Below are 27,959 nucleotides of genomic sequence, written 5' to 3' on the forward strand. Positions count from 1 at the left end.
ATACTTCATTTTGGTTTTACTCCCCCTTTATATCCTTGCATCTCCCCATCATCTCCATACTATTTCTGTCCAAAGAAATTTGATAGAAATCCCTTTGGAACTTGTCTTAAGTGGGTTGGGTTTTGTCTTGAGAAATCCCTTTAGAACTTGTCTCAGGGTTGTTTTTTGTTTGCTTGTTTGTTTGGGGATTTTTGAATAAGCTGGTATTGATAGCAGTTGTGGGTTCTGTTTTAAATTTGTCTTGATTTACTTTGTAGAGAACGCCCAGTAATCTACTTTATTTGAACATGATAATTTAAGAATGTGTTGGTAAGCTTCAACTCTTTCATTATTCTTTTTTAGTTGATGATGGTACGGACATTCATCCAGCAGTTCTTGCCACCATAAGAAAATTAGAGGATGGTTATTTTGGAGGTGCAAGGTAATGTCAGAACCCCCAAATGATTGTCTCCATGATTTTTTTTAATTAAATCCTATACAAGCCTCAGTTTTGAACTTGTGATGGTGCACAGACCTTGTATTAGAACTCTGCAGAGAGAGAAGTTTCAGCTTCAGTTATTATGTGGCAATCAGATGGTAGTTGGACCTCGGATACAATGGAAAAGATCTATCTCCCAAAAGGTGTACCATCTCTGACTGCCATTAATGGATAAGGAAAAACAAATGTCAAACCTTTGGAAATACAAAAACTTGGTCTTGGCTGGGCTTCTGTTTTTAAGAAGGAATTATCTTTCACAATTATTGGACGTATTTTAAACATGAATTGCATGTAGCACTTGCAAGCTTATGTGTTCCTTTCATCTACATATAAAAGCAATTTAATATGATGCTACAGTACCTCCCTATTCTTTTTCTGCTTGCCCTCTCAATCCGTATCTTCCTCTGATAATCAGATGTGCCTTCTGTTTTTTAGCAGCACTGCTTTGTGAAAAGATACTGCTGTTCATGGGAACTTCTCACCCTTAGTTTCTCGTGCATTATCCTCGGAGTTTAGGTCTTTGTTCAGGCTCTCTCTTCATATAAACATACAGCACCCTGCATAATGAGGCTTTGAGTTAGGCCCGTAGGTGTTACCATAACACAGTTAAGTTCAATTAGTAGCTAGAGCAGTGAGTACCCAGCTGGATCTGCAACTATTGTTTTGCTTTTTTTTTTCTCAGTATCTGCTGCTTTGTAGTTACCAAAGGTGGATTTAACAGTAGGTCTCATAAATTTTGGAGGAGTCGTTGAAAGCTCAGTGAGCATTAATCAGTATCAAAATGGTGGATATTAATACATTTTGGCATGTGTTCCTGTTTGCAGGGTGAAGATAGGCAAGCTATCAGAATTTCTTACCACCTCTTTTCATACGTATCTGAGCTTCCTGGATCCAGACTGTGACATAAAGCTGTTTGATGGCCCTAACGAAGGCCGTAATAGTCCTGACAGTGAATATGGAGGCTATCCAGCAGATTTCTGTGAAAAAGGTAGTGCTTTTTCACTTCAAATTTTTTCTCTATCAAGTTCTATCAGCGGAGCCTGGGTTTACCTACAATGCAGAGTCTATTTTGTGCACAGTTGGTAGTCATTCAGGTTTCTCATGCATCAGTCTGAGGACAGTACCTGCATGACTTAATTTGGAGAAGGAATTTGTGCATATTCTTCCTATGTTTGTAGTATGGTGTTGACCAGTAACTGCTGCAGTAAAGCTGAAGAGTCAGGAGATGGGGGGGGCATATGGGAGAGGCTAGAGGGAGGAAGAGACTGTGAGGAGTCATGTACAAGAGCTTGTGTGGAAGAGACGATAGAATCATAGAATCATTTAGGTTGAAAAAGACCTTTAAGATCATAGAGTCCAACTGTGATCTGTGGACTACCAGCAAGATAAAAACGCTTTTGCTTCATTTCAAATGGAAAAACAACTTCTTACTGTAACTGTTTTCAAAGTGTCAAAAATGGATTAATTTTTTTCTTTCCAATTTGTTCAGCTTAAAAATCTCTTGCTTATGATATTATTGCATTTTTGTGTGCCCTTCTATATAAGCAAGAATAGAGTGGTGTGTTTGAAAAAGAAAGCACTGATAAATTATGATTTTACCTTTAATAAATCTTTTGTTTTATGTATATCACACTAGAAAGCCAGGATGAGCTGGATCAGTATATAAATGATGTCCTGCAGAGTACAGCACTGAAGTCATACCTGCCTCCAACTTCAAAGACTGCGAATCAATCACCTGTGTTCAGTGCAAACCATTCCACAAAAGAGATACTGTCAATAATGGCCAAGACAAAGGGCTTGGAGGTTCCAGGTATTTCTCCCTATTATTTATTTAGTGATAATAATAGAAAACCTGTTTTGGGTGCTACAAGGGGTAAGTTCAAGTATTTAAAAAGTCTGCCATTTAAAAAGAACTAGTGGCACAAATATGTTGTAGTTATCAGAAATAAGAATGAGTCTGAAGCTGTTGCTGTCGTGTTCCCACAGTACCCCATGTCTTGGTGTATACATAAATAACCTGCTATGAAATGTAACATTTAATCAAAGTTCATGTTACGGAAACTGCTACACCTTCTCAGTTGGACAGAATTTTAGAACCTGAGTCAGGGCATTATTTTTTTTTGTCTTTGCTTATACAAAGGCAGACAAAATGTACTTACTTACTTTATTAAAGTCGTGAAGAAATGAAATGTTTCAATGCCAGAAAAACATAGGTATGCACATGTACTTTCTAAATTTGTAAGAACAAATGGAGTAGAGAGGGAGGACAGTATTCCTAATTATGCTACATTTCTAATAGACTGATTGGAGGATTTACACCAAAATAATGCTTTGACTGAATTTGTAAGCAGATTCCAACGTACGCATTGTTTTATATGTAGGCATGTAGTATTCAATGCCCTGGTTAAGGGAAGGCTTCCCTTAACTTCAGTGTAAATTAATAACTTCCAAGCTTTTTTGTTAGTCTCTTCTCCAGTCTTTCATGTGCCATATCATCTGATCCTCTATTGAATTCAACATATGAAATTAACAGAGCATTAGCCTGCATTTAGCATTATCATTTTAATTATGATATCTTACCAGTTAGACCATTTTCTCCACATACCTCCTGTTAAAATGTTTAAAACACTTAGCAGGGTCAGGTCATTGGGCTGTAGGATTTCTGTGCATGGGCTGTCATAAGAGGTATCAGTTGAGCATGTAGCACCTGAGCCTTTGACATGCTGATCTCAGAAGCTCTTGGAGCAAGCCTGAAAGGAGATAGGGTTCAGAACATGAGCTTGTCTCCTGAGTTCCACGCACAGCATCTCAGAAGCATTGCCTCTATATTTTGACTCTTGGAGGTATTTCTGTTGTTTTTACCTAGTATAATTGCTTCATGTAGCTGTTTTTGATTTTCATCATACTGAAACGGACTTTTTTTCTTTTTTCTGGTGGCTTTGCTTTCCAGCTGTGTCTATGTCTCTTCCCACTAAAGTTCTGAACAACCGGAAGTCTCTGAATCTTGTCGATAATCCCCATTTCTTTGAGACGAAGGTAAGCTGTGGGAATTTTTATGCTGTTTGTGTTTTTAGGACACAATACTGTGGCCTTTCCTGTGTTTCCCAGCCAAACCCTATGCTAGTTCTCATTTTCCTTCACAGACAAGCCATTCTGCCCAAGGCACCGGATAGCTGCTCCCTTGTTTTGGAATTTATTTTTTGGCTGGGTGAAGGTTTTTTGGTTAAATAGACATTATCAAGTGGAAAATTCTTAATTGTGTGTGCCAAACAGAAAATAATATAATAGGTGCTTATTTTTAAAGGCCAAAGGTTAAGTCATCATCTTTAGTTCTAACTGAACACACGAAGGGAAGGACGGGATGTTCACGGCCTTTAGAGTTGTTCTCCAGGAAATGCTACTTATAGTAATGTCTGGGCAGGAGGGGAGTGTGTGAAAGGACAGGTGTCCTTAAGGCACCAGCCAAATCCCACTCCAAGGCATGAAGATTGGGTTGTGCCGGGCACTTGTTTTGTCTTAATACATGTGACCAGCTGCTGAGAATGGTTACAGGAGATTGTATGCAGCCTCCTGAAGGATTCTGCTCTACAGCTCTGTTTGTGGAAATGGTATTTTCAGACCATTGAATTTGCTGAATAGCTTATTAAACAAAACTTCTCTTCATCCAAGAACTTACCACAGGATTGCATCATCTGATTAGTTAACATGTTAGTTTCATAAGCTTGGAAAATTTATGATGGCAACATCTGCATTCATAAAACACCACATATATAAAGGTTAGAGGTGGAACTCAAAAAGTTCTAAATTATTTCAACTAAAAAAAGATAGTGTCCTTCTGCTTTTCTCTTTACAAGTAACAGCAAATGACAGGAAAAGCATGCAAATAATTTGGTTTCTTTCTTTGTCAAAATATTTGTTTTGTCCAAAAAATGGCTTTCCTTGTTGATTGAACCAAAACTAGAGACAAAGTTCCATTCTGGGTGTTGTGTTTCCTGGGATTAGTCTCCTTTTCATGTCTGCAATAGTCTGGCAAGAACTATGTGATGCGTCTGTATTTCAAGTGCAGAGTTATGTTGTAAGTCTGTTGTATTGTTTAATGGGAAGTTACAGTTTGAATTTGATCTGCTACTTTTTTCAAGATCATTTCTTTGATTTTTCATCCATCTTTGTTATCAGGACTGTGAAAATGTTTTGCACTTACCTAAAGATGCTCATGGTGATTTGGATTGCAGGAAGCTTGTTGAGCAGCTGAAGGAATGTCCAACACTCCATGATCAAGCAGATATCTTATATATCTTGCATATGCTAAAGTGAGTTGTCTGAGTATAAACTTCAGCATGTTTAAGTTTGGTCACAACTATTCTTGTGCAAAAGCTTTCCACTGTTCAGGGTTGTGTTTTGAGGGGACAGGTTAAAATATTTTGTGCTTTAACAAGCATATTTTCAGTTAGTGTGATTACATAATTCGGATACAAAAAAATGCTTGTGCAAATTTCAGAGTTGATTGGCACACGGTTGCAAATACATACAGGCTCCAAGGCTCATGAGTGAAATGCACAAATCCTTTCCATGAATGAGAACACACCTTGCTATATTTGCGGCACTGTTAAGTTCACAGAGATTTCGTGTGATTTCTATACACAAGAAGGGAAGTGGAGGGAAACTTCATCTTGTCATTTTCTAACTAAAAGCAAAATGCAATTTTAATGAGTAGTCGCTATTTTTCCTCTAATCCCTCTGCATGTTTAAGTGCACCACTGGCTAAAACTCGGTGCTCTTCAAAACATTCTTGGAAACATTCTAACCCCAGCTGCTGGGCTTAGTAAACAGCTGCTATTTAAACAGGTTTGATGGGAACAAAATGCAAATACAAACCAACGGAATCATCTTCTGGAGTGCGTTTATTGGGCTTTTTTTCCTGTGCAGGAGAATACTGCTGGAACCTGGCAGGAAGTTAGCTTTGGCTGCGAAGACAAGCATGTGTTAATCACAGATGGTCTTCCTTACTGCTACAAAGATTGTATTTTTGTTTATTTTGGTCTTTCTCCTGTGGGGACCTCTTCTTTGATCTTGATTTCCCAAGCAAAATGTTTAGCAGCCTCTCTTAAAGAGCAAAGGAAATCCTGAAAAAATATCATTTTGTTGTTTAACTACATGCAACACCCTTAATTTCCTGTTCTGGACTTGATTCACCGTGGGAGTCTCTGTTGGGCAGGCAGGTGGACTTCTGGTGGACTCTGTCCCTCTAGCAGGAGTTGAAAGGTCATTCTGTGATGCTTCAAAACATTATCAAAGAGAAGCCATAATGGAGTGAATTTCAAAACCAGGAGAGGAACAGAAATCTCCTTTGCTTTTTCAGTAATGGCATAAGCAGTGTGGAAGCTTAGTTAATAGCTAAGAAAGAGGCTGGGCAAAAAACTTAGAGATCCCTGTGAGGCATCTGAAAAATGGGTGCAGTCTTCAGCAGTACTGAAGACATTGCTGAATTCTGCTCTGAAAAAGCACCACATGGAGCGTTCCTCCTGTCTGCATGCATGCTCAGTTTAAAGCCTGGTGGGAAATCCCTTGGGTGGTTGCTTTGAAGTCACAGACTTATGGCTAAGTGAGTGCTCAAGTTAATGGAAGTTCCTGGTATCAAGAGGGTTTTGTCCACATATAACTGATCTCTGGTGAAGGCCCATGTGTCCCATGTGCTACTTAATTCTGTCACCAAAATGAGCAATGCGATCAAAATCAGGCTGCTTGTTGTGTGGTAAGGTTAAGCAGTGTAGCATTTTACCTGATGAGAGTTACCTTCTGTGTCTGTTCTGGCAGAGGTGCTGACTGGGACACAGAGCTGGATGGACAGTATGGCGTCACTGTTCATTGCCTACTCAACGAGCTCTACAGAAAGGCAGGCCTCAATCAAGAATGGGGCTTGATCCGTTATATTTCCGGTATACTCAAAAAGAGAGTGGAAGTCCTGGCTGAGGTATGAAATATAAATAATGCTGGTTCAGTTTCCTGCCTGGAAAGAGAGATAAAACTACCGGTTTGCCAGTGGGGCTTGTGCTTGCCCTTGCCCTCTTCTGGTCTTACATCACAACTTACATAGTGCGACATTTTTCAGTAAACATTGGTTGCTTTTCTGATCTAAAATCTTATTACGACATCTTTACCTTTCACCTGACCTCAGTGCTGGGAAAGGTTATGGAGCGGTTCATCTTGAGGGCGCTCACAAGGCATGAGCGGGACAACCAGGGGATCAGGCCCAGTCAGCACAGATTCATGAGAGGCCGGTCCTGCTTGACCAACCTGATCTCCTTCTATGACCAGGTGACCCGCCTAGTGGATGAGGGAAAGGCTGTGGATGTGGTCTACCTGGACTTCAGTAAGGCCTTTGACACCGTCTCCCACAGCATTCTCCTAGAGAAGCTGGCGGCTCACGGCTGAGACAGGTGGACTCTGTGCTGGGTAAAAAACTGGCTTGACGGCCGGGCCCAGAGAGTTGTGGTGAACGGAGTTCAATCCAGTTGGTGGCCAGTCACGAGCGGTGTTCCCCAGGGCTCAGTTTTGAGGCCGGTCTTGTTCAATCTCTTTATCAATGATCTGGATGAGGGGATCGAGTGCATCCTCAGTAAGTTTGCAGACGACACCAAGTTGGGCGGGAGCGTTGATCTGCTCGAGGGTAGGAAGGCTCTGCAGAGGGACCTGGACAGGCTGCATCGATGGGCCCAGGCCAACTGTATGAGGTTCAACAAGGCCAAGTGCCGGGTCCTGCACTTCGGCCACAACAACCCCAGGCAGCGCTACAGGCTTGGGGAAGAGTGGCTGGAAAGCTGCTTGTCGGAAAAGGACCTGGGGGTGTTGGTCGACAGCCGGCTGAACATGAGCCGGCAGTGTGCCCAGGCGGCCAAGAAGGCCAATGGCATCCTGGCCTGTATCAGAAATAGTGTGGCCAGCAGGAGTAGGGAAGTGATCGTGCCCCTGTACTCGGCCCTGGTGAGGCCGCACCTCGAATCCTGTGTTCAGTTTTGGGCCCCTCACTGCAAGAAGGACATTGAGGTGCTGGAGCGTGTCCAGAGAAGGGCAACGAGGCTGGTGAGGGGTCTGGAGAACAAGTCTTATGAGGAGCGGCTGAGGGAACTGGGGTTGTTTAGCCTGGAGAAAAGGAGGCTGAGGGGAGACCTCATCGCTCTCTACAACTACCTGCAAGGAGGTTGTAGTGAGGTGGGTGTTGGTCTCTTCTCCCAAGTAACAAGCGATAGGACGAGAGGAAATGGCCTCAAGTTGCGCCAGGGGAGGTTTAGATTGGACGTGAGGAAAAATTTCTAGTAAAGAGTACTAGAAAGAACTTACTAGTTTCTAGTAAGAAAGAGTGGCTAAACATTGGAACAGTCTGCCCAGGGAAGTGGTTTATTCACCATCACTGGAGGTGTTTAAAAGACGTGTAGATGAGGCGCTTAGGGATATGGTTTAGTGGGCATGGTGGTGTTGGGTCGATGGTTGGACTCGATGATCTTAGAGGTCTTTTCCAACCTCAATGATTCTATGATTCTATGATCTGTACTGTGAACTGTGCTAATGTTGGCATGGACTGAGAATGTCACACTGTAAATGATTTTGAAGGCTTCATTTCATCTCTGTTAATCAGAGATGCTTAGTTGTGTGCTTTGAAAGCTGTAGTTGTCATTGGTAATTGTCTATTGCTATTGTGATAGCACGGACACTTTTGGAGCACCGAAAACATGTTCTGCCGATTCCTTTCCCATTAGGCAGACAGTCTGCCGTGTGCGTGGATGTGGCTGTTCAGAGGCATTAAAGTATCTGGGACTATTAAATGGTAACAAGAAAGATCCACAGTAAGGGTACATATTTGATTTTGAACATTACAAAAAAGTTTCCTCTCAAGTACTCTAAAGTATTTGTTTAATTTCCTACTTATCCCTGTATATTTCTGAAGAGCTCTTTCTCTAATTCCTGGCCATTTTCAAAGCTTTGACTGTCACACCTAGGATGCCCTATTTTAGTGACAGTCATATCTGCAGGGAGCAACTTGTGATAATCGCCCTGCACGGTACTTCATTAAGCCCATAACCTTTTCCATCCTCAAGACATGATGGACAAGCAGTACAGACATGCTCACAGAAAGCCGTGTGTGTTCAGTTGAGAAGATACTGACAAAGAACTAGGGAGGAAGAGAGTAGAGATGGTATGTTTTGTTCCACGTTAAGGGAGGGAAAACAGACTCTTCAAAATCAGAGGAACATTGTTCCATGAGGTCTTTGATTCGGGATGCTAAAACAGGTAAACTAAACACCCACTTTTAAAGGAGGTTGATATAAAAGAATAAACACTGTGGTGCTGGGGGAAGCACCTATTTCAGAATGTATCAGGGTGCCTAATTCAGGAATGTGATGCAATACGTTCGGTGTTTGTTTGTTTTAAGAGATATATTAGTATGCAGGATTTTTTTTTTTAGCTAATACTGCCAAGTTTTTCATTGATTAAAAATAGTTTTTTGTCTTAAATAAAGAACAAATGTTTATCTTATGATAAAGTCCTTTATTGATCTGCCAGCCCCACTGGAGTCCCTAATCATTATGCTGCTGATTTCACTGAGCAGGGAAGCAGGCTTTCAGCCTGGGCAGACTCTCATAGCCTTGTTGACCTCAGGGGATCTTTGGCAACTAGTTAACAGCATTCTGCTGGATCTGCATGTCTGGTAATTAATAGAAATGCATTTAAAAATTGCTAAAGAAATGCTTCATTTTTGGGAATTAAAAGCTGTATCACTTCTACATGACTCAGAGAAAGGTCTCTTGCTTTCTGTCGCATTGTGATAGGCATGCACAGACCTCCTGTCGCACCACAAGCAACTTACAGTGGGCCTGCCACCAGAACCCCGCGAGAAAATTATTACCACGTAAGTTGGAGCTCTGCCTCAGTTACAGAAGCAGCCTGTCCTTCATCTTCCTGCCGGTACCGTTCTGCTGCTATTATCTTGTTTTAAAACTTACTCCTCACCTTCAGAAGGAATTGCAGCCACCCAGGCAGAATCGTAGGCACCTTTGCGGTGCAAAGATGGTTTCTGGGTGACTTGGTTCCAGTGCTTGTTCAAGAGGTTAATAGCAAGTGTCTGAGTCACTGCTAATTGTGGTTTGCCTTCTTGCAGCCCACTGCCACCTGAGCAGCTCACAGATCTTATTTATGAAGCCAGCGGCCAAGACATCAGTATTGCAGTCCTGACACAGGTATGCAGCATGTGTAGACAGGGTTCTTCGAGCTGTGCCCAGCGTGGCGCCAGCGTTTGCTTTGTGACTGGGAGAGCCGAGAGGACCCACTCTGAATGGGTGCCCTTATGGATTTGTCCTTACAGGAAATAATTATGTACTTGGCGATGTATGTCCGGTCACAGCCTAGTCTTTTTGTGGAGATGCTCAGGCTCCGTATTGGTCTGATAATTCAGGTGATGGCCACTGAGCTGGCTCGGAGTCTAAAATGCTCAGGTAAGAGCAATTTTAACATAAGGGTACTTAGGGTGTTATTTCTGCTTCACCTCAGTGGTTGGTTTTTCATTTGTATGTTAAATCCTTTTATTAACTTCTTCAACCAGCATGTGCAGTTACAAACTTTGAAAATAACTTCTCTTTTTGACTTAATGAAAGATTCCTGCCCCTCCATCCCCCAGTTGTTCAAACTGAAGTGGATATTAAATACTTAAGTCCCCTGACTTTCAGTAGGTGTTTGAGGTCTGGGTCATCAAATTGCACACGTGTGTGTATTTAGGGACCCAATGCCACTCATGTCAATGAGAATTAGGACCCTAGGTATATTCTGAATATTTGAGCCTTAATTCATACTTCCGGTAGTTTTTATTCAAAGTAACTTCTGATCTTCCTTTTATGTGTAAGCCTTCTCCCCTTGAATGTGCTTACCTGAAAAATATTTGCTGTTTAGATTTCAGCTAGTAATATGTTATTTTGCCAGGAGGTCAGTAAAAAAAAAATTCTTATGGGCTCCCAAGATGTTGCATATACCCTACAAAAACCCAATAATTAAATAACAAACAAGTGGTGCAAGGCAAAAATATTTTCAAACTCATTTTGGAAGAGAAAAGTGAAACTAGAGAGGAATCACGATTGAAGAGAGATCTGAAAATCATGGAAGAGTTTTGCACATTTAAAGGGATCAGAAGTCTAAGAAGGAGCAGTCGTGAAAAGTAATCAAGTTAATGTGACAAATATATAGTCAAATGCTGACACTTAGGAGCATGATCTGGGCCATATTTTTGTGGCTCAGCTCTTGTTACCATTTCTAATGCCCTAGCACACCCTGAAGGGGGATAACTTTGTGGAAGCATATTTTCTGGTCTCCCCGGTTTTCTCCCTCCTGGAGTGAAGTGCGGGTCCCTGGGAGTTGGTTAGATGGAACCCACTTTGGACGCTGCTGCTCTCTAACTTGAGTGGCTAGCTGCCACTGGGAGGGTGGCAGGTTTCTCCCTTAGGAGAAGTTGACAAAAGGAGCCAAGTAATTTTCTGGGATAATTCTGTTTCTATATGAAGAGTGTACAGAAAGCCCTGTTTCCCCCAAACCTGTAGCTGAATAGCGGAAGCTGCTTTTTTCATAGTGCAAAGCCTCTCTTTCCTGGGATCACTTTTGTTATTCCTTAGCCTTAAAAGCCAGCTGCTTTGTACACTGCCCTCAGCTTCATTGTTGCCTTTTCCATGTTCTCCTGTGGGAGACTTGTCTGTGCACACACGTGTGCTCATGTGTATGCATGTACTTTTTCTCTCTCTCACCTACAATCAAATAAAACACAAGCCTTCCACATGCATGCATTTCTTTATAACTCTGGCTCTCTAATTTATATCTGCATGTCATCTGCTTTTGGGAGATGGCTGTAACACCTTTCCAAGCGATCTTGCTCTACAAAGGAGCAACTGCTTTCTCATCATCAGCTTCAGTGAGATTTCACACAAGATGCAGCGTAGTATTCACTAATGCAAATAGCGTTGTTTCCATGCAGTGTTTGTTGTTTCGTCTTGCAATTTATTTTCTTTGAAATGTGACTCTACATATTAATTTTTTTAAAGGAAGCGCTAGCCACAAGGGAAATGTGACTGAACTTCATTCAGTCAGCAGTTCACTTAGGAAAACAACCTATAAAGCAACCTATAGTGATGTTTGTCTTTTTTTTTTCTTTTTGTTCTGTTTCAACTAGGTGAAGAAGCTTCAGAGAGTTTGATGAATCTAAGTCCCTTTGATATGAAAAATCTCCTACACCATATTCTCAGTGGAAAAGAGTTTGGTGTGGAAAGAAGCTGTAAGTTGTCCACTTGGGTACTTGTATATTGTTAAGTGAGAACTATAAATACAAAGTTAGATTGTCTTAGAAGTAGGAATCTACCTCTTGGTACGTAAAATAGAGGTATAGGTGATGTGTTAATCATGAGTGGCCAGTACCTGTGTATGTCTGTTGTGGAATAAACAAAACACCTATGATTTCAGTGCAGGACAACTTCCATAAGATTGTATCAGGTTTTCAGTGATACGAAGGCCAACTTTGAAAATGAAGAAATTTTATATGACCGAACGAAGACCATAAAAAGGGCATGTCTAACATGCCTTCAAGGAGCATGTCTGTGATGCCCAGGTATTCCTGACTGGCACTTCGGCTTTCTCCCGGGCCATATTTTTGTGGCTCAGCTCATGAGCCCTCACAGACTCATTGCAACTCTGATGTCTTTTGAAGCTATGATTGCTCAGTGTTTTGGAAAATCAGGTCCCAATATCCAAGTATGGATCTAGGCCCCTGACTTGATGTAATCAGGTTTGAACTATTGACATGATTTGAAAGGATGCTGTCACCAAGAGCATTGTACACTTGTGAAAGGATATGCTTTTATCTTTAACTTCCAGATAAAAATTCATCTGTTTTTCTACCCCCTAGAATTTTAAAAATGTCTGTTTGCTTCTTTTAGTGCGACCTGTAGATTCCTCTTCGTCTAGCCCTGCGATTTCTATTCATGAAATGGGGCATTCTGGAGCAACCAAAACAGAAAGAAGTGGTATTACTAAATTGAAGAGTGAGATGAAGCAGGTGAGGGGTTTCTGTCAACGCTTATCAGAAAATGCAGCTGTTCTGGTACTGTGTTATGTTGGATTTTTGTGTGTTAATTTTAGGAGACCATTTTTATTGCCAAACAGATTCTTGGTAAATGACAGAAGTTCCCAAGGATCCTTTGATTTAAAGCTGATCACTAAATAGAAAGCAGTAAAGGGATGTTTCCTCCAAAAATATACTTCCTTTTTTGTTCTTGTTTTACATGCTGAATATAGAAGAACTTGAACAAACTAATGCATTCATGGCATCAACTGTAAAACAGCTCTTTAATCATTTTTAGCTAAGGAAAGGTCAGATGTGCAAAGTGAAGCTTTCATGCAAACAGTGTTCATTTTTATACTCTGTACAAGTTGCTAATGTGGTCCACATGCCTTTTGGAAAAGATACACTTGGAAAAGAAATCTTGGTTTATTTTCTTCCTGTTTTGTTTCTTCAGGAATGGAGGATGATTACTGCTAGAATATATATATACTGAAGTTCCATACTTTAAAGTACACAGCAACTGAACATATGAAGTAATACCATAGAAAATACCTCCAAAATATTCTGAATGAATGTGACTGATTGTTTTGTTATGAGTGTTTTTGATTTCTCTTTTTTTTTATGTTTCTATTAGTAATTTTCTTTTGCACTAGATAAATAGGAAGGTAGTGATCAAGTAAAATACATTTATAAGAATGAATGCCATCATATTGTTCAGCCTGGAGAAGGGAAGGCTCCAGGGACACCTTATTGTGGTCTTTCAGTATACAAAGGCAGCTTATAAGAAAGGTGGAGAGAGACTTTTTGCTGAGGCCTGTTATGACAGGACAAGGGGCAATGGATTTAAAATGAAAGAGGGTAGTTTTGGATTGGACATAAGGAAGAAATTTTTTACGAAGAGGGTGGTGAGCCACTGGAACAGGTTGCCCAGAGGTGGTGTGGATGCCCCATCATTGGAAGTGTTCAAGGTCAGGTTGGACAGGGCTTTGAGCAACCTCATCTAGTGAAAGATGTCCCTGCCCACGGCAGGGGGGTTGGACTAGATGATCTGTAAATGTCCCTTCCAACCCAAACCATGCTGTGATTCTATATTAGAAACATATTTTTGAAAGACCCTCTCTTCTGAGAGCTTATCAAGCCTGATTCGTTTAATCTGAGGCCATTTCTGTAAGCTTCTGAGGAAGTATGTGATGTTTTCCTTTGATTGTGTGAAACAGATTTGCTCGATAAGCCTTCAGAAAGGAGTGGCATTTCTGCATGGTCTTGACGTGGAGCGTTTGATGGCGACAATAAAGTTCAGTTAATGATTCTTCATAGGACATGATCAGGCAGGGAAGCAAAGGCACCTGTGAAACGCACGGTGTCTGTCTCACAAGACCTGGTCGCCTTGTTTGTGCCATACCACTGCCTAAGCATGGTCATGGCCGAGCCTCGTGGTACGGCTGTGGCTGTGAAGGTGCTGCTAGCTGCTTTCCACCAGCTCTGAAGTGACTTTGGGTGTTCAGACTGAGCAGGGCTCGCAGTCGTATGGCGGGTGTGGGACTTCAGGGCCTTTCCAGGAAGGAAGAGGGACTAGGCACTAGGTGGCAGCATTATTTTGTTTTAAATACAGAGGTGGGCCTGAGCTGAAACACTTGGACCTTTGCTGAGGTTGGAAATGTATTTCCTGCGTTGCTTTTGCATTAGACAGAAACTTGGTATTTTGCACAGAGGAGGAGTTGGCTGGTTTTATTTTTGTTCCCTGCACCTTGCCATTCACGCTGCTTCCTGCTACATCTCACTGCATTCTCTGAATAATTCACTAGATACTAATTTAATGTCATTTTGGTGGGGGGGAGAGGGGGATTATATTTGTGTTACAAGGAACATTTCAAGTACTTGCACTAACATCTCTGCACCAGAGCTCAGGTGTTGAGTTGACTGCAGCTCTTTTGCTGCCGTCGTTTCTTGAGTCTGAACATCAAGCATTTGCCTGGCTCTGAACCATTAACACTTAATTAGGAGGCATGGCTTGGGGTGGACAGTTACAGAAAAGTGCTGTAAGTCCGAGGTGGTACATCCACATTTCAGCAAAAATTTTGCCTTGCTGCTGTTTGTTTAGCGTTGCCCACCCAGTTGGCAGCCCGCAGACTTTCTGCAGCGAGGTGGCCTTCTCGTGCAAGGAGAAGCTGCTGATGTTGCAACGAATGGGGAATGGAAGTGGGGAGCTTGGGGTTTTTTCCCAGCGCTGAGTCACAGGGAAGCTTTTGCATGCATCTTAAACTGTGGCAGTTTGTGTTGGCCATGCTTGGAGCTCAGTGGATGGCATGGGAAGCTCGTGGCTGCACCACAACCAAGGAGGCTCCTGGCACGGCAGGGTCTGCCTCGTCGTGACCCTGGGAATCGGCAGCAGCTGCCCCGAAGTCAACTGAAGTGCAGCACTGCAAGAGTCCAGGGGCTGTCGCAGTTTTTGCCTGAGTATCTGAGCTTATTCCATGTTTCTTGTCTTTGCATGGACGGGTTACTTTACTTAACCTTGTTTGCATCCTGTTCCATCATGGCTGTCTGTCTGACGTGTTGGTGTCTGGTTTTGTTTTGTAATTCTTTCATGAGGGCCACTCCATGTCCAGCATCATGTTCGCTTCTACGGTAAAACACTGTCTGCAGCTCTGCACCTGCTCTTCACCCTGTGTGTGTGTGTGTGTGCGCAAGGATCTTAGCTCTAGACACCTCCTGTGGCTTCTCCTGCATAAAAACTTGCTTTCAAACCCTATCTTTTTGTTTTGTTCATCTTCATTGGGAACCAATTCTCATTAGTAATCTTTTAATAGAAGTTGAGTCTCGTGTTTAGATCCACTTAGTTATTCTGAAGCTTAAGCAGTTGTAGCAGATAAAGCACTATAGCAGATTTAGCTACCTGATGGTGGATTATGCTACAGGTGTCATCAGTATTTAAAAGTAATGTAGTGTTGATAAATGCTGGCAGTCTATGGACATTAATGAACCCCAAACAGCTTCAGGTTGCTGAGACAGGGTTTTTATGGGCATGGGTGTCTCCTCAGGCAGTCATCTTCTTTCAAGGCGGAGAACTGTAGCTCTTCTTAAGCTCTCGCTGTTAAGAAGGAAGATAATTGTTTAAATATTTTACCAACAGAAACTTCAACAATTTAAAGTAAGTCTGAGGCTCCAGATCTGTCATGAAGAGACAGAAAGCTTGCAGCTATGAGTGCACTTTAAACTGGTGGTTGTGATTCATGGTTCTCTGCGTCTGCAGACTTGCTGTCGATGGCACACCTCCCAAGTGTCCTAAATACACAACTGCAGAGCACCTGTGGCCTGGCGAGACAACTGCCAGGTTGCTGTTGCCTCTCTCTTCCCACGTACCAGAAAGGCAGGCTTCAACTGTGTGTTTGATTCAAGTGCACAGAATTGTTCAGTGAGATCTTTGCTTCTCCAAACCACCTGAGTAGACAGATTAAGTGTTGTATGCAGATGGATTTCTCTACTTTGGCACCCACCCTCCTGCTGACCTCCTGCATCCCTTAGCTCTGCGCAACAGGGTGGAGGAAGTTCTTTCTGTCTCAGTGTGCAGTGGAAAGGAACAGCATGCATCAAGCCGTCAAGGGAACACCACCTATGCCTCACTGACACCAACAGGAGCGAATATGGACTTTGTTTGCATTTGCTGGTCTTTTTGCAGTGCTTGGCTGTGTAGAGTCAGTGAGCCTATCCTTTGCAAACGTACAGTTTTCGTTCTTATTTCCCACCTTCCCCAGTACTTTGCTCAGGCAGTTCCTTACTCAGAGATGATGGGATTTGAGATGGGGCTCTCAGTGAAGTCCTTTCTGGGCTGAAAGTAATAGGTGTGCAAAAAGGAGCGAGGAAACAGAAGAGCACGGTCTCTGGGAGTGCAAAGAGTAGGCAGACTGCATGTGTGGAAATAGGAACAAGAATTTAGTGGTAGTGCCACAACTTTGAAGATGATTTGCTGCCTAATTTAGTCTCCAAGTCTGGTAGAGTAAAATAATAGAGCAATAGTGACAATAAAGGAAACAAGACTGATACTTACAGAGAGGCAGGCATGATGATTACATGACCACATGAAGTCAATTTTTAATCTACTTACTTTAATGGAGCTTTTTGCATGGAGGACCTCTCTTGCTGGACTCATGGACCTTTTGGTTCTCTTACGACCCCGAGCCCCAAGTCCAAGTCAGACCTACCTGCAAATCCTACCATCTTGCACACCAGTGACACTGCCCTGGCAGCCAACTCATGCTTGTTAAAATAGTCATGCCTTGTGTTGAACGAAGCAGTGAAGTTTACTGGGTTGTGCCTTGTTGAACTGCTCGCCTGTTTTGTTGAGAAATGATTGAAGTACTGGAGAAGCGAAGCTTGTGAAGGGGAGAGAAAGGGATCAATCCTGCCTCGTCATCTTGCATGATATCACGGCCTGTGTTTTTTCCCTGGTTCTGAGGTGGCATTGTAACAGAATGATGTATTCACCAGGAGTAGTGCTTGGGGTGGTAGAAAGCAAATAACCAAGGCTTTAACGTTTCTTACAGAGGGGCAGTACTCCATCGTCTCCCACTAGTACTTCTCCTACTGGCTCCAAAGGAGAGACGAGCTGGGGTGACCGAAAAGGGCAGTGGCTGCGCAGAAGGAGGCTTGATGGTGCTATTAACAGAGTTCCTGTTGGCTTTTATGAGAAAGTGTGGAAAATCCTTCAGAAGGTAAGTTGACAGCCAGGGAGGGCTGGAAGGAAGCAAACTGTACGGTAACTTGGGGAGGTGGTGGTCGAGAGGCGGCGTGTTGCCGGGAGTTGAAGTTGGTCTTCAGCTGGAAGACCGGTGGAAACTAGAGTCTTTAGTAGAAGCATGTCTCTTGAACATAAAAGGGCTCCGTTAACACAAGTTCACGTGTTTGTTTGAAAGTGTATTTTTCTCTGAAACCGCTGACGCTGAATTTCGGCTGAACGATTCTGTTCCACCACCATCTGTTTTGCATCACCCATGGCCTAATGCGAGTTGTGGTCAGTGCCGCTGAGGGACGCTGCAATGCAGGGCAGTTCATGCGCTCCAGTTCAGAAAGGATGCAAGGAATGAAGTAGGAAACTGCACTGACTCTTCCAAAATGCCTTGAGATCTCTTGCTGGCTATTCTGAGCTGTATGGCATTCTTAACATTTTTTTGTTTGTTTTTAAGTGAAAAGTAATCCTTGCCAGCACCTTGGAGCTCAGGGTGTATGGAAATGTCTTGAAGCAGCTCTCCAGGAAGGAAGAGAGGGGAATTATGAATTTTTACTCATTTCAAAGTGATTATGCACCCGTTCTTCTGCTTTGTTGAATGAAAGCCAGCATTTGGCACCTTGCAGCACTGAGCTGTTCACGCCTACACAGTTGGGAAAAATGTGCATCACCAGCTCAGGTTGATTTTGGTTGTCCTTCTAAAATCACTTACGCTAAAGCTGTTAGTGTTGATGTCGGCCAAGATGAGTCATATATGACCTCGTGGCTATTTACTAATGGGATCTTTCAGTAGAGTGAGCATCATTTCTGTCCTGACCTAACGTAATAGCTGGGAGCATTGGAATGGTTTTCTGGCTATTAAAATCAATTGTGCTTATTTAAGTTGTCTTCAATATTTCATTCTTAAACTCTCTTTGGACTATTCATAAAAGCTCTTTCTTCTTCTTCATGCGTTTTTGTACCTCAGGTACCCAGAAATGTCATTCCTTAGCCTGCCTTCTCACCATTTAGGTTTTGTCACTCTTCTCTTGCGCACCGCTTGGTATTTCTAACACCATCTCTCCCCCATCATTGGTGGCCCATGCCCAAGCACCACAACATGTTGACATCCTTGAGTTGTGGTGCCCTGGACCTGAAACACTTAACTAAACACTTAACTAAAACACTTAACTAAATGTTGTTTTAGTGAAAATGAAAAATAAAGGTTCTCACTTTCGTGGTCTGTTGTCATGCTTTTGCATTATCTTTTATTTATACATCCTTTCCCACAGAATGTTCTCATTGATTTGTTTTTCTCCTTTGTGCGCCTCTTGCTGTAGTGGCTCTCTGAAGTATTTTCCTCCCCTTCAGTAGCTGGACTGGAACACAGCACGCTCTCTACGTGTCATGTCAGGCTATTTCTAATGTTTGCCAGGTTACATAGTAACTTCTTCAGCAAAGGTGAAATAATAGTTTTAACAGGTTTTGTTGTTGTTGTTTGGGGGTTTGTGTGGGTTTTTGTGTTTTGTTTTGTTTTTTTTTTTAACTGAGGGTTGTTACATATTGGCCAGTATCAGAGAACGCTCAGATTTGCTTGCAAGAACTGTAATTTCTGTTCATTGTCAAAATGTTGTTGTTTCAGTGCCATGGTCTGTCCATTGATGGGTATGTCCTTCCTTCTTCAACCACCAGAGAGGTACAGTAAAATGCCAGTGATTTCGTAGCCCCGTGACTGAATGTTTGGTTTGACAGTATAAGATGCAGCGGGGCTGCTGTTGCAGATCCTCGGTTTTAAGAAGGTTAGAAGATCTGGACCTTGCCCCAGCACTTCTGCCAGCTTCCCCGGGGCTGTGCAGATGAGTTCCTGCCAGGCAGGCCTGGGAGCAGGTTTGTGGCAGGTTTTCCCCTTTGCCGAGCCTGCCCTCTGCACACCTTCCCTGACCCCGTGCACCCACGGAGCAGTGCCTGAAAGAGGGTGGCTGATGGCAGTCCTTCGGGCAGGGCGAGAAGAGAGCACAGCTTTGTTGGAATGAAGCAGGCACGTTACTTGCCGCTTCTTTTTTTTAATATGCTGCAACAGGAGCCAGTGTATTTTGGCATCACAGTCTCAAAAGTAAATACCAGTTAAGGATGATTGTTTCTAACCAAAGCTTTGACTCTTTAAATCCATAACCTTTCCTTACCTTTTTTTCCTGAGTTGGATTGCCACTCTGTCTTTAGGCGCTCTGGCAAGTTTTGAATTCACGTCTATGAAACAAACTCCTGTGAACAGTAATCCATCGGCGCAAGAGAGGTGCTTGTGTGCCTGAGACTGTTGTCCTGTCTGGTTCCCTCAGATTTGTCTCTGGCTTCCTTTCCTTCTGAGGGACGGTGGTAACAGCTGAAAAGAGGGGCTGGAATTTTCTGCCAAATTTAAACCTGTTTTTGCAGAGTGGAGAGCTTTATTTTTTCCTATTCTGTAGATAAATAGGCTTATATATTTTCAGCCTGTCAGACCTAGACAGTATCTAATTTTGCTATTTAAAAGAATCAAATGAAATAAGCACAAACCTCCTAAGGCGGCAGCCTCTCACGTAACATCCATACAGCTATGCCAGTGCAAATTAGGCTGCTCTACAAACAATATAGCTTTATCTCTGTGTGGAAAAGCATTCACTCTAAGCGGGTGGTTATTTTTAAAACGCGACAGTAATTTTGGCTGTGCGACTAACCTGTGATGCCAGGAAGATACTTAGAAGGCAGAGTGCGTGAGCCCGCAGCACGAGGAGCAAAGAGGTGATTTGCCAGCTAAGCATCAGCAGTCCTGCATGTAACTAAAATGTGTGTGCGATGGGTTGCAGGGCTGGAGCAGTCTTCTGGGAGTTGCATAACTGTTTGCAGGATCAGGGCCTAGCAACACAAAAAGTTTCTGTAAGTGCTAAAGCCGCACAAACATTTTGTTCGCTTCAGCCAGTCTACCCCATGCGCAGAGAGGAGCATATGTTTAAGTGCTTGCAGGATGAGGGGAACTAGTCTTTTGGATTTGTTAGTTTTTCTTTCCATTTCCACTCAAACTTGCCAGATGACCCCGTGCGAAATCAAGTTTGCTGTGCACGTGGAGTCGGTGCTGAACCACGTACCCCAGCCCGAGTACAGGCAGCTCTTGGTGGAAGCTATTCTCGTTCTCACGTTCCTCTCTGACATCGAGGTGAACAGCATCGGGGGCATCATCCACGTGGATCGAATCGTGCATGTGGCCAATGACCTGTTTCTGCAGGAGCTGGTGAGTTCAAAGGGCAGCGGTGGGAAGCCTCCGCATTTGAAAATTGTCCCCTGCTCCTTTTTTCATATGTGTGGTGAGCTTGATCTTATCCTTATTCTTTCCCCTACAAAGACAGACCAAATCACTTAAGTATCTTCTGGAAATATATTTGGAAAACTAATTTAAGAATTGTGGGAGATTTAAAGGGAATAAAATTGTAGTGGCTAACGAGCTCTGAAGTAAGTGGGTAGATTGAAGTGAAGTTTTTGCTTTATCAAGGCATTAGAATTACCAATATTTGAGTAATCCCACCCGCCCCCCCGCAAAGGACAACAATCCGCGAAGTTATATGTTCCTCATTTACTTACACGGATCCAACTAAGTCATGTGGGTCCTATAATAATCCTGATTAAAGTTTTCATGAGGGAAAGGAGGATTGCTTTCAGTATTCAGCACAAATGCAAAAACATAATGCGGCGGGGTTTTTCCAATAAATAAGCATGCACGCCTAACTTTCCCTACTTCTTTGCTTGTCTCTTTCCAGAAATCATTCGGAGCTACTGGTAGTATCTTGGAGAAAGACGTAGCCACAGGAATCTGCCACTTTTTTTATGACAGTGCTCCAAGCGGGGCCTATGGCACCATGACGTACCTAACAAAAGCCATAATTATTTATTTGCATGATTTCCTGCCTAGCACAGGCTGCGCGATGCAATAAGCGATGCCTCACGCGGGAGGGAAGGCTCAGGAGCTCTTTCTCCCCATTTCCCTGTCACGAACCTCTCATTTAGTTGCTGCATGTATGTGTGCCGTGCCCTACCTCAGCATTTTACGCTAGTCGTCATGCTACGTGCATGCCTACCTGCGGGGGACAGGTAGGTGGCCTTTGGCCTGGTTTTAAGAGAGTGTGCGAGAAGTAAAAAATAAGGAGGCTTTTTCTGCCCAAAGTGCGTAAATGTAATTCATATTAAATTAGCAAGAATTACACAGTTCTGCCAAGGGACAAACAGATTACTCTGTGGAGATGAAAAGGCATAATAAAACGAGGGAGCTGCATCTCAGGCGTAAAGTCTCCCAAATACGGGAAGTGATGGAATTCGTTAAGTTTTCTCCTGCTGTGTGTAAATGTACATCATTGTGAATCGCTAATGCACAGTGTGAAACGTCCAGGGAAATGGAAATTAGAGGAATAGGATGTATTTCTAATGCGCGTTTATCCTGATTCTCATCTCATTTGCACCTAGTCAGTGCGGGGCTAACGCCAGTAGAGACAAATGTCTTACAATATCCACTAATTTGAGAGGGATAGCCTCTCTCAGGAAGCTGTGTCTGTCTTTAATCTGAACAAAACAGCTTCCTTCCCTGCATCCCCAAGGCTTTGGAGGCAAAATCTCAAGACTCCGGCTTCTCCAAGGTGACAGACAGTTTTATGCCTGTAATCTTTTCCTCTGAATGGAGCAAGATAAACCTCTTCCACTCGAGCACGCTTTCCGAGTCTCCCGATCCTTTCCCTTGCAAATAGCCTCAGAGTTAAGAACGGCATAATTGCTACCCTTCCAGCGCAGCGTGAGTTTATGGAAGGCTTTGATGTTTCTCTCTTCCCCCCCCCCCCCCCCCCCCCTTCCTCCCTTTTCCTTTTTTCTTTTTTTTTTTTTTTCTTCTTTTTTTTTTTTTAATTTGAAGTCGCACTTGTCACATGTAGTTAGGGTTGGGCTGCCTGGAAGCCTTCCTTCAGACAGGTCCCAGGTTAGTGCCTGCGCCTTGAATCTGTCCACTGGAAACCAGTTTCTGTGGCTGCTCCGAGCTGCTTCAGGGAGAATACGTGTGTCCTGCAGGGAAATGGCTCCGTGGCCATTTAAACTGAAAACAGAGGTAGGCTGCCTCTGGAGGGGACAACCCTGCTTTACCCCAGACGTCGGCTGCGGTTTTCCTTGTGCCGGCGCTGCTGGTTTTGCCACCAGCCAGCACGCACCTGGCTGACAGCTTAGGAAAGTGGCTGTAGCTTTAGTCTCTCCCACGGCCACCGGCTCTCTCAACAGTGTGGAGATGTGCCGACATTGCTGCTGTGCGAGCAGAGAGGATCTGAGCGATTCCGTCTTGCCAGGTAGAGGGGAAAAGAGGAGATATGGCCTGTAAAAAGTAAGAATTTTCTGTGCTAATAAGCCTGATAAGCATATTTCTGTGAGACCGCCCTCCACTCTTTCAAAACATAACTGCCATTTTTACAGGATTTGAAAACTTCTTTTTTTTGTAACAATAGTACATGGTGCTTTTGCGAATGAGGTTTTTGGTTCCAGTTTTATACAGAGATCTGAAATACCTTGATGAAAGGAGGGAAGTAAGCCCCTGTCTCACTTGCCAGTCGCCAGCACCCACGGTCCCGGGGTGGCAGTGCCACCCCACCTGCTGTCCCTCTACAGAGTCGCTGCTGCTGTTACAACATCTGGACACTGGCTCAAGAGAGCGAAGGTGTGGGAGGCCTTAGGAGGCGATTTCATGTTTTAGCAGAGACCAGGAGAGTTTGGCAGTCCAAGGGCACAGGAGCCCTCGGACTGGATGCTCTGAGAGGCACGCGTACTGTGTCAACCACCATGAAAACTGTGGGCCTGTTGAGGGGCCGGTATAAAGGTACGGTTCAGGTACAATTAGCACTTGGATGTGGAAGTCATTTTATTGGCATGGTGTCTGTTTTGTAGGGGTTTGCCTTCATTATGGTTTTGGGGTTTTTTTTCCTTCATAGGTATTGTGAGAGATCACTTAGCTTGTTTCCTAGTAAATGAAAGTAAAATCCTTTGTCTAGTTTAAGCAGACAAGATGTGACAGTGCAGAGCGTGAGCACACAAGAGCCTGTGTGGTGGTTTCTTGTTCTATCCGGTATCGTACGGAAAGTCAGTAGTAGCAGTTATTTTTGTTCTTGTTGAATCCTAGATTGTGAGAGATGCGAGATGATTTTCCCTCAGACTCTTAGTTTATTTATTTTTTTTACCTACAGTGTGCTCTTGTTTTCAGAAACAGGAAGGGTGATGTAGTTGGTTTTACATGCAGCTGCATTGAAGTCTGAAGCAATCGAGCCCGTGGCCAAACATACCTGGACACCCCTTAACACTTTTTTGTTTGTTTGTTTTAATGGGAGTATCGTTGGTATCTTTAATTTGAAATTCCTAGTATGACCTAGGTTTTGGTGTATTTATGATCATCATGATCAGTTATCACATGGAATGCAGGCACTTGGAAAGTATTTATGTGGTAATTTGAAGAGTTTAGGTAGCTGGTGGTGAAGGGTGGGATTCTGAAACAAGGCCAATGGAAGGGAAACTTACGTCACCTCCAGGTCGGGCAGAGCTGCGTTTGCTGCTGTGTTACTACCCAGACCGAAGAACCGTTCCAGTTGGAGTCTCGCGTTTTAGTGCAAACCTAATTAAGCAAATAAGGTTTTCTATAGACCCCCTGCTTTGCTGAGGATCCACCTGTGTGTGTGTGTAAAGCCGTGGCAGAGCAGAGCTAGCATTGGTGGTGGTGAGGCTGTGCTCCCAGTTGAAATACGTGACGACTTTGCAGTTTGAGCGGGGCTGAGCTAATTGGCAGAGGCTCGACCTGGCTGTCGGGCTTCCCGGGGAGCCAGCAGAGGATGACATGGTCAACTTCAAGTCCCTGGAAACTCAATTATGGAAAGAAGGCAAAGGTAAACAGCCAGGTCCTGTGCCTCGGAAATAAGGGCATTAATGAATTAAAATAGACCCACCTGAGACCTGGTCTTTCCAGTCTGACAGGCACTGCTGCCCTAGGCAGTTTGCAGCTCTGGGGACAGAAGCACCTACGCAGCTCGCAGCTCGGGGGGCAGCCAGGCATGCCTGCAAGCGGAAACCGGGGCTGGTCGGGGGCACTGGCCAGAATAATTAGCTGTGTCCAGCTCAGAGCACATACTGCACGCTGGCCCCAACCCAGCTCCTCCAGGCCAGCGCCCTCCCTGCTCGCTGCCTCACGGGTGTTTCCTTCTCCCTGCTGCTGTGCGAAGGGCACGAGTTTGTCAGACTAGGCAGATCAAAAGCGGCATCGATCCCTCTCGGCTGCTGTTGCTACAAGTAAATGTGAAAACGTAATGGTTGGGCTACAAAGTTTGTCTGGCTTCTGTCCTGCTAATTGTGGTCTCCTTGCTCAGGGGAAGAGCCCTGCTTGTTCCTGGGAGGCGAAGGTGAGCTGCGCAGTCCCTAGCAGTCCTGAAAAGGGGCGGTCGCTTTCCGTGGCGGGTACTGAAACACCTGGGCTGCACCCCTGCGGGCACGGGGCACCGCGGGACTGTGTCACCCCTCCGGCAGCAGCCAGGGGCTTGAGGGAAGCAGGAGCCTGGGTCAGTCCAGGTCCAACATTGTGCACTTTCTGGTGTGGTCCAGAGGTAGGAGCAGAGTTGTCCAGAAAGTGGGAGAGAGATGCCACCAGCAGTGGCATCTGTACCTGTAGGGCAAGAGTTTGGGCACGCAGCTGCAGACTGATTCAGTCCCTGCTCACAGCTGTAATATTAAGTAGCCACTGCATAAAATTGTGGGATAAAAAAAAAAAATTGGGGGTGGGGGCTATGGAAGAAGAGCTTCAGCTCCAACAGTTTGGATTTAAGTACAAGTAGCCGGCCTCTCTCCCACTCCCAGTTTTAGTCTCGAGTGGCACTTATTCCTGGCATTAGATGTTTCACAGTTACTCTCCCCTGCCACCCCCCTTCTTCTGTTAGGGGTAAGGGGCTCTTGTGTGCTGCTAGCAGCTGGCAGGGCCGGCTTGCTGCTTTTTCGGCTCAATGACTCGGCTCCCCTCACACTTCAGTACTGCATCCCCGAAAGCCTCTTCTCGCTGAGTGAAGCTCTGCATTGTGTCCTTCCCTTTACATCTCTCAGGAAGTGATCCCTCAAGGCGAGCATCCTTCAACTTCATGCTAGGGTAGCTTCAGGAGCACGTCGTTAGGGGGGGACACCAAAGCTGGAGGCTGTCAGCCATGTTTCTGAGCTCCCACGTCTTACTGCGCGCCCTAGTTTTGCCCTCTCTTCTGGGGGTGGGGTGGGTGAGGGTGGGGGCAGAGGAGGACTCCAGAGCTGCGCTGTCCCCCCACACACTGTGGTGTTGGTCCATCTTAGGTGGGGCCTTTTCGTCACTCCACTGCAATAAGGTGGGACCGATGCCCACAGTCCACGGATCAGAATAAACGCATGCTAAAAGTACACATTCAATATTACCAATGCCATTAAAATTTTACTGTAAATTTTGTTTGCACTATTAAAGACATTTCTTCCCCCCCCCCCCCCGGCAATAGAAATAAGTGTGTGCCTGTTTGTTCATTGGTCTGTCAAGTTACAAAATACTTCTGGAATACAATTTCAGAAAGACCGCTGTACCTTAAGCTTGGGCTGCTGTTACAGTCTGTGATGGTAAACTGGGAAGGATGCTTTTTTTTGTACTTTCAACACTGTTATTAAATAAAACCTAGCTACTTTACTTAGCTGATCTTTCGCTATTAAAATTTAAAGACGGGCAAGGCTGGAACCCTTTCCTACCCGAAAAGCACTTCACGCACATTGTATTACTAAGGCTGGGTTAGGTAATACTGTTTTCAAAAAGCTCCTGAGCTGGCTGCACTTCGCTTTCTATCAGTGTGTTGCTTTCAGAGTGCAATATGCAAGAGAATCGGGTCCAGATCTCCCTACTCTCCCCCACAGGAGCGGATGGGGTGGGTCTTGCAGTCTGGGGGGGAGGCTGGCAGCGCTGGACTCTTCCATCTTGCTCTGTTCCAAAAACGCAATTTCAGAATTTCTCAGTTTACTTTAACTTGGTAAAGAATTTATGCTTAATTATATGCAAGAACATTTGGGTTCGGTAGTATCAAAATTTATTTACTTTTGTGTTCTTACTCATCTCTTTGTTTTAAAGAAGTCCAGTTAATTTTCAGGAAAAGTGTGTTGTACTCCGATACGTGTAGGATACCAAAATACAGGCAAAAAGACGCCACACTTACACGTTACTGTGAAAGCTGAAGCTTTATTTTGTGGCCTGTCATATGTTACATTAACACGCTATGAGTTAGCCGTCATTAAGGTGACGAGTTATGACTGTTTCTTAGCTCCAACCCCCAACAAATGCAGGCAAAGGTAACCAGTCGCAAGAGGAAATCTAGTGCAAGTGTAAACGCCTTCAAAGGAAGATCCTTTAGGTCGTGCCTGTAAACTTCAGGGAGGCTAGATAGTGACCTGGAATGGTTTGATTTCACTGCATCATGCAAAGAGCAAGATTAAATGCAGAACTACTTGTTCTAACTAGATGGTTCTTCCCAGTTTTCCTCTCCTAGACTGGATAGTCCACAGCAGGCCTCTGTTGTGCCTGTTAGGTCCCGAGGGAGAGTCTGATATGTTCCTTGTGGTCATCCATGCTATTTCTCAGCTGTCTCTAAGGACTGCTGAAAGAAATGTACCAGAGCTGCTCTTCCCGCGGGCTTGTAGGTGTGACCGTGGCAGTGTTCACGGATTAGATTGATGGGTGAGATGCCACCAGGGGAGAGGATAAATTGTAAGGTACTGATGTGGCAGTAACACAGTAATGCTGTAAGTAGTGGGGGTTTAGCTCTTCTGTCTCATTACTAGCAGGTGCGTATCGTCCAGAAGGGACTAAATAAAGGCTTACACAGTGACCGCAGTGCTTACCGTATCGAGCAGCCCATTTATTGTTTGTCAGTCTGGAAACTGCCTATGACTAATGACAGGAAAGTGAGCTTCCAAGACAGTGAGCCCACAAGAAGGTTCTGCCTTTTCATGAGTTTGCTTTTTTCTCTAGTCTCTGAACCACGTGAAAGGCCTCTAAAAATTCGTTGAAGTCAATGTGGCCATCTTTGTTGTAGTCTATGCTGAGGACTAACTTGTCCAGGGATTCATCATACACATTGATGCCCAGGTGAGAAGTGAAGAGTCTCCACGTCTGGCTGAACTCCTCAAGAGAAATCAGACCTAAAGGAGACAGACAGCAGATTGCTTTTTCCAGTGCTGTTTCCCCTTCCTACATAGGCGCATGCATGCGTGCGTGCACACTCCGTCACGGCAAGAAAGTTACCTGCCTACTGTGGCTTGGGTGTGTTTTGCGATTTCATGACTGAAGTACATTTTTACTTTGGGTAATGATCTAATGCTTTCAACAGCGGAATTTAGAAAGCAGTAAATACTGAGAGTGGAAGGGAGGAAAAAGCCCCCCAGAGAGTGAAGCCAGTACTGGAGATGGGGTACGTGAGAATTTTTTCTCAAGTCAGGCTCTGTGCACTGTCCCTTTTATGGATACAGCCTGACCGCTTAAATTAGCCTTCACTAAACTGGGAAAATGACATCACCTCTGGTTCCTCTATATTTAGAAGCCTTAAGGAGGCAACACAGTGGGGAAAAATGACAAGTATAGGCTTCCTAGAGCTGGTACAGTGAAGTTACCT

The 27,959-nt window shown here is 44.0% G+C and overlaps 2 protein-coding genes across 5 annotated transcripts in view; one reads left to right on the plus strand and one right to left on the minus strand.

The window, feature by feature from the left end:
* PHKA2 (phosphorylase kinase regulatory subunit alpha 2) overlaps positions 1–21,459 on the plus strand; it is a 47,748-nt gene extending 26,289 nt beyond the window's left edge. The window contains exons 17-31 of the mRNA XM_076356743.1: positions 343–421; positions 1,303–1,466; positions 2,115–2,288; positions 3,429–3,514; positions 4,655–4,788; positions 6,293–6,449; positions 9,304–9,383; positions 9,633–9,711; positions 9,837–9,966; positions 11,682–11,783; positions 12,442–12,560; positions 17,111–17,278; positions 18,914–18,967; positions 20,333–20,533; positions 21,057–21,459. Of these exons, the coding sequence (XP_076212858.1) occupies positions 343–421; positions 1,303–1,466; positions 2,115–2,288; positions 3,429–3,514; positions 4,655–4,788; positions 6,293–6,449; positions 9,304–9,383; positions 9,633–9,711; positions 9,837–9,966; positions 11,682–11,783; positions 12,442–12,560; positions 17,111–17,278; positions 18,914–18,967; positions 20,333–20,533; positions 21,057–21,230 (1,901 nt within the window). The 3' untranslated portion in view covers positions 21,231–21,459. The remainder of the gene's footprint in view (positions 1–342; positions 422–1,302; positions 1,467–2,114; positions 2,289–3,428; positions 3,515–4,654; positions 4,789–6,292; positions 6,450–9,303; positions 9,384–9,632; positions 9,712–9,836; positions 9,967–11,681; positions 11,784–12,441; positions 12,561–17,110; positions 17,279–18,913; positions 18,968–20,332; positions 20,534–21,056) is intronic.
* Positions 21,460–26,514: 5,055 nt separating this feature from the next.
* Positions 26,515–27,959, minus strand: part of PPEF1 (protein phosphatase with EF-hand domain 1) — a 43,394-nt gene continuing 41,949 nt past the window's right edge. For all 4 annotated transcript variants that reach the window (XM_076356753.1, XM_076356779.1, XM_076356770.1 and 1 more), the window contains exon 17: positions 26,515–27,489. In XM_076356753.1, coding sequence (XP_076212868.1) covers positions 27,296–27,489 — 194 coding nt within the window. In that variant the 3' untranslated portion in view covers positions 26,515–27,295. The remainder of the gene's footprint in view (positions 27,490–27,959) is intronic.

Source organism: Aptenodytes patagonicus, chromosome 1, assembly GCF_965638725.1.
Source record: "Aptenodytes patagonicus chromosome 1, bAptPat1.pri.cur, whole genome shotgun sequence".
Lineage (NCBI taxonomy): Eukaryota > Metazoa > Chordata > Aves > Sphenisciformes > Spheniscidae > Aptenodytes > Aptenodytes patagonicus.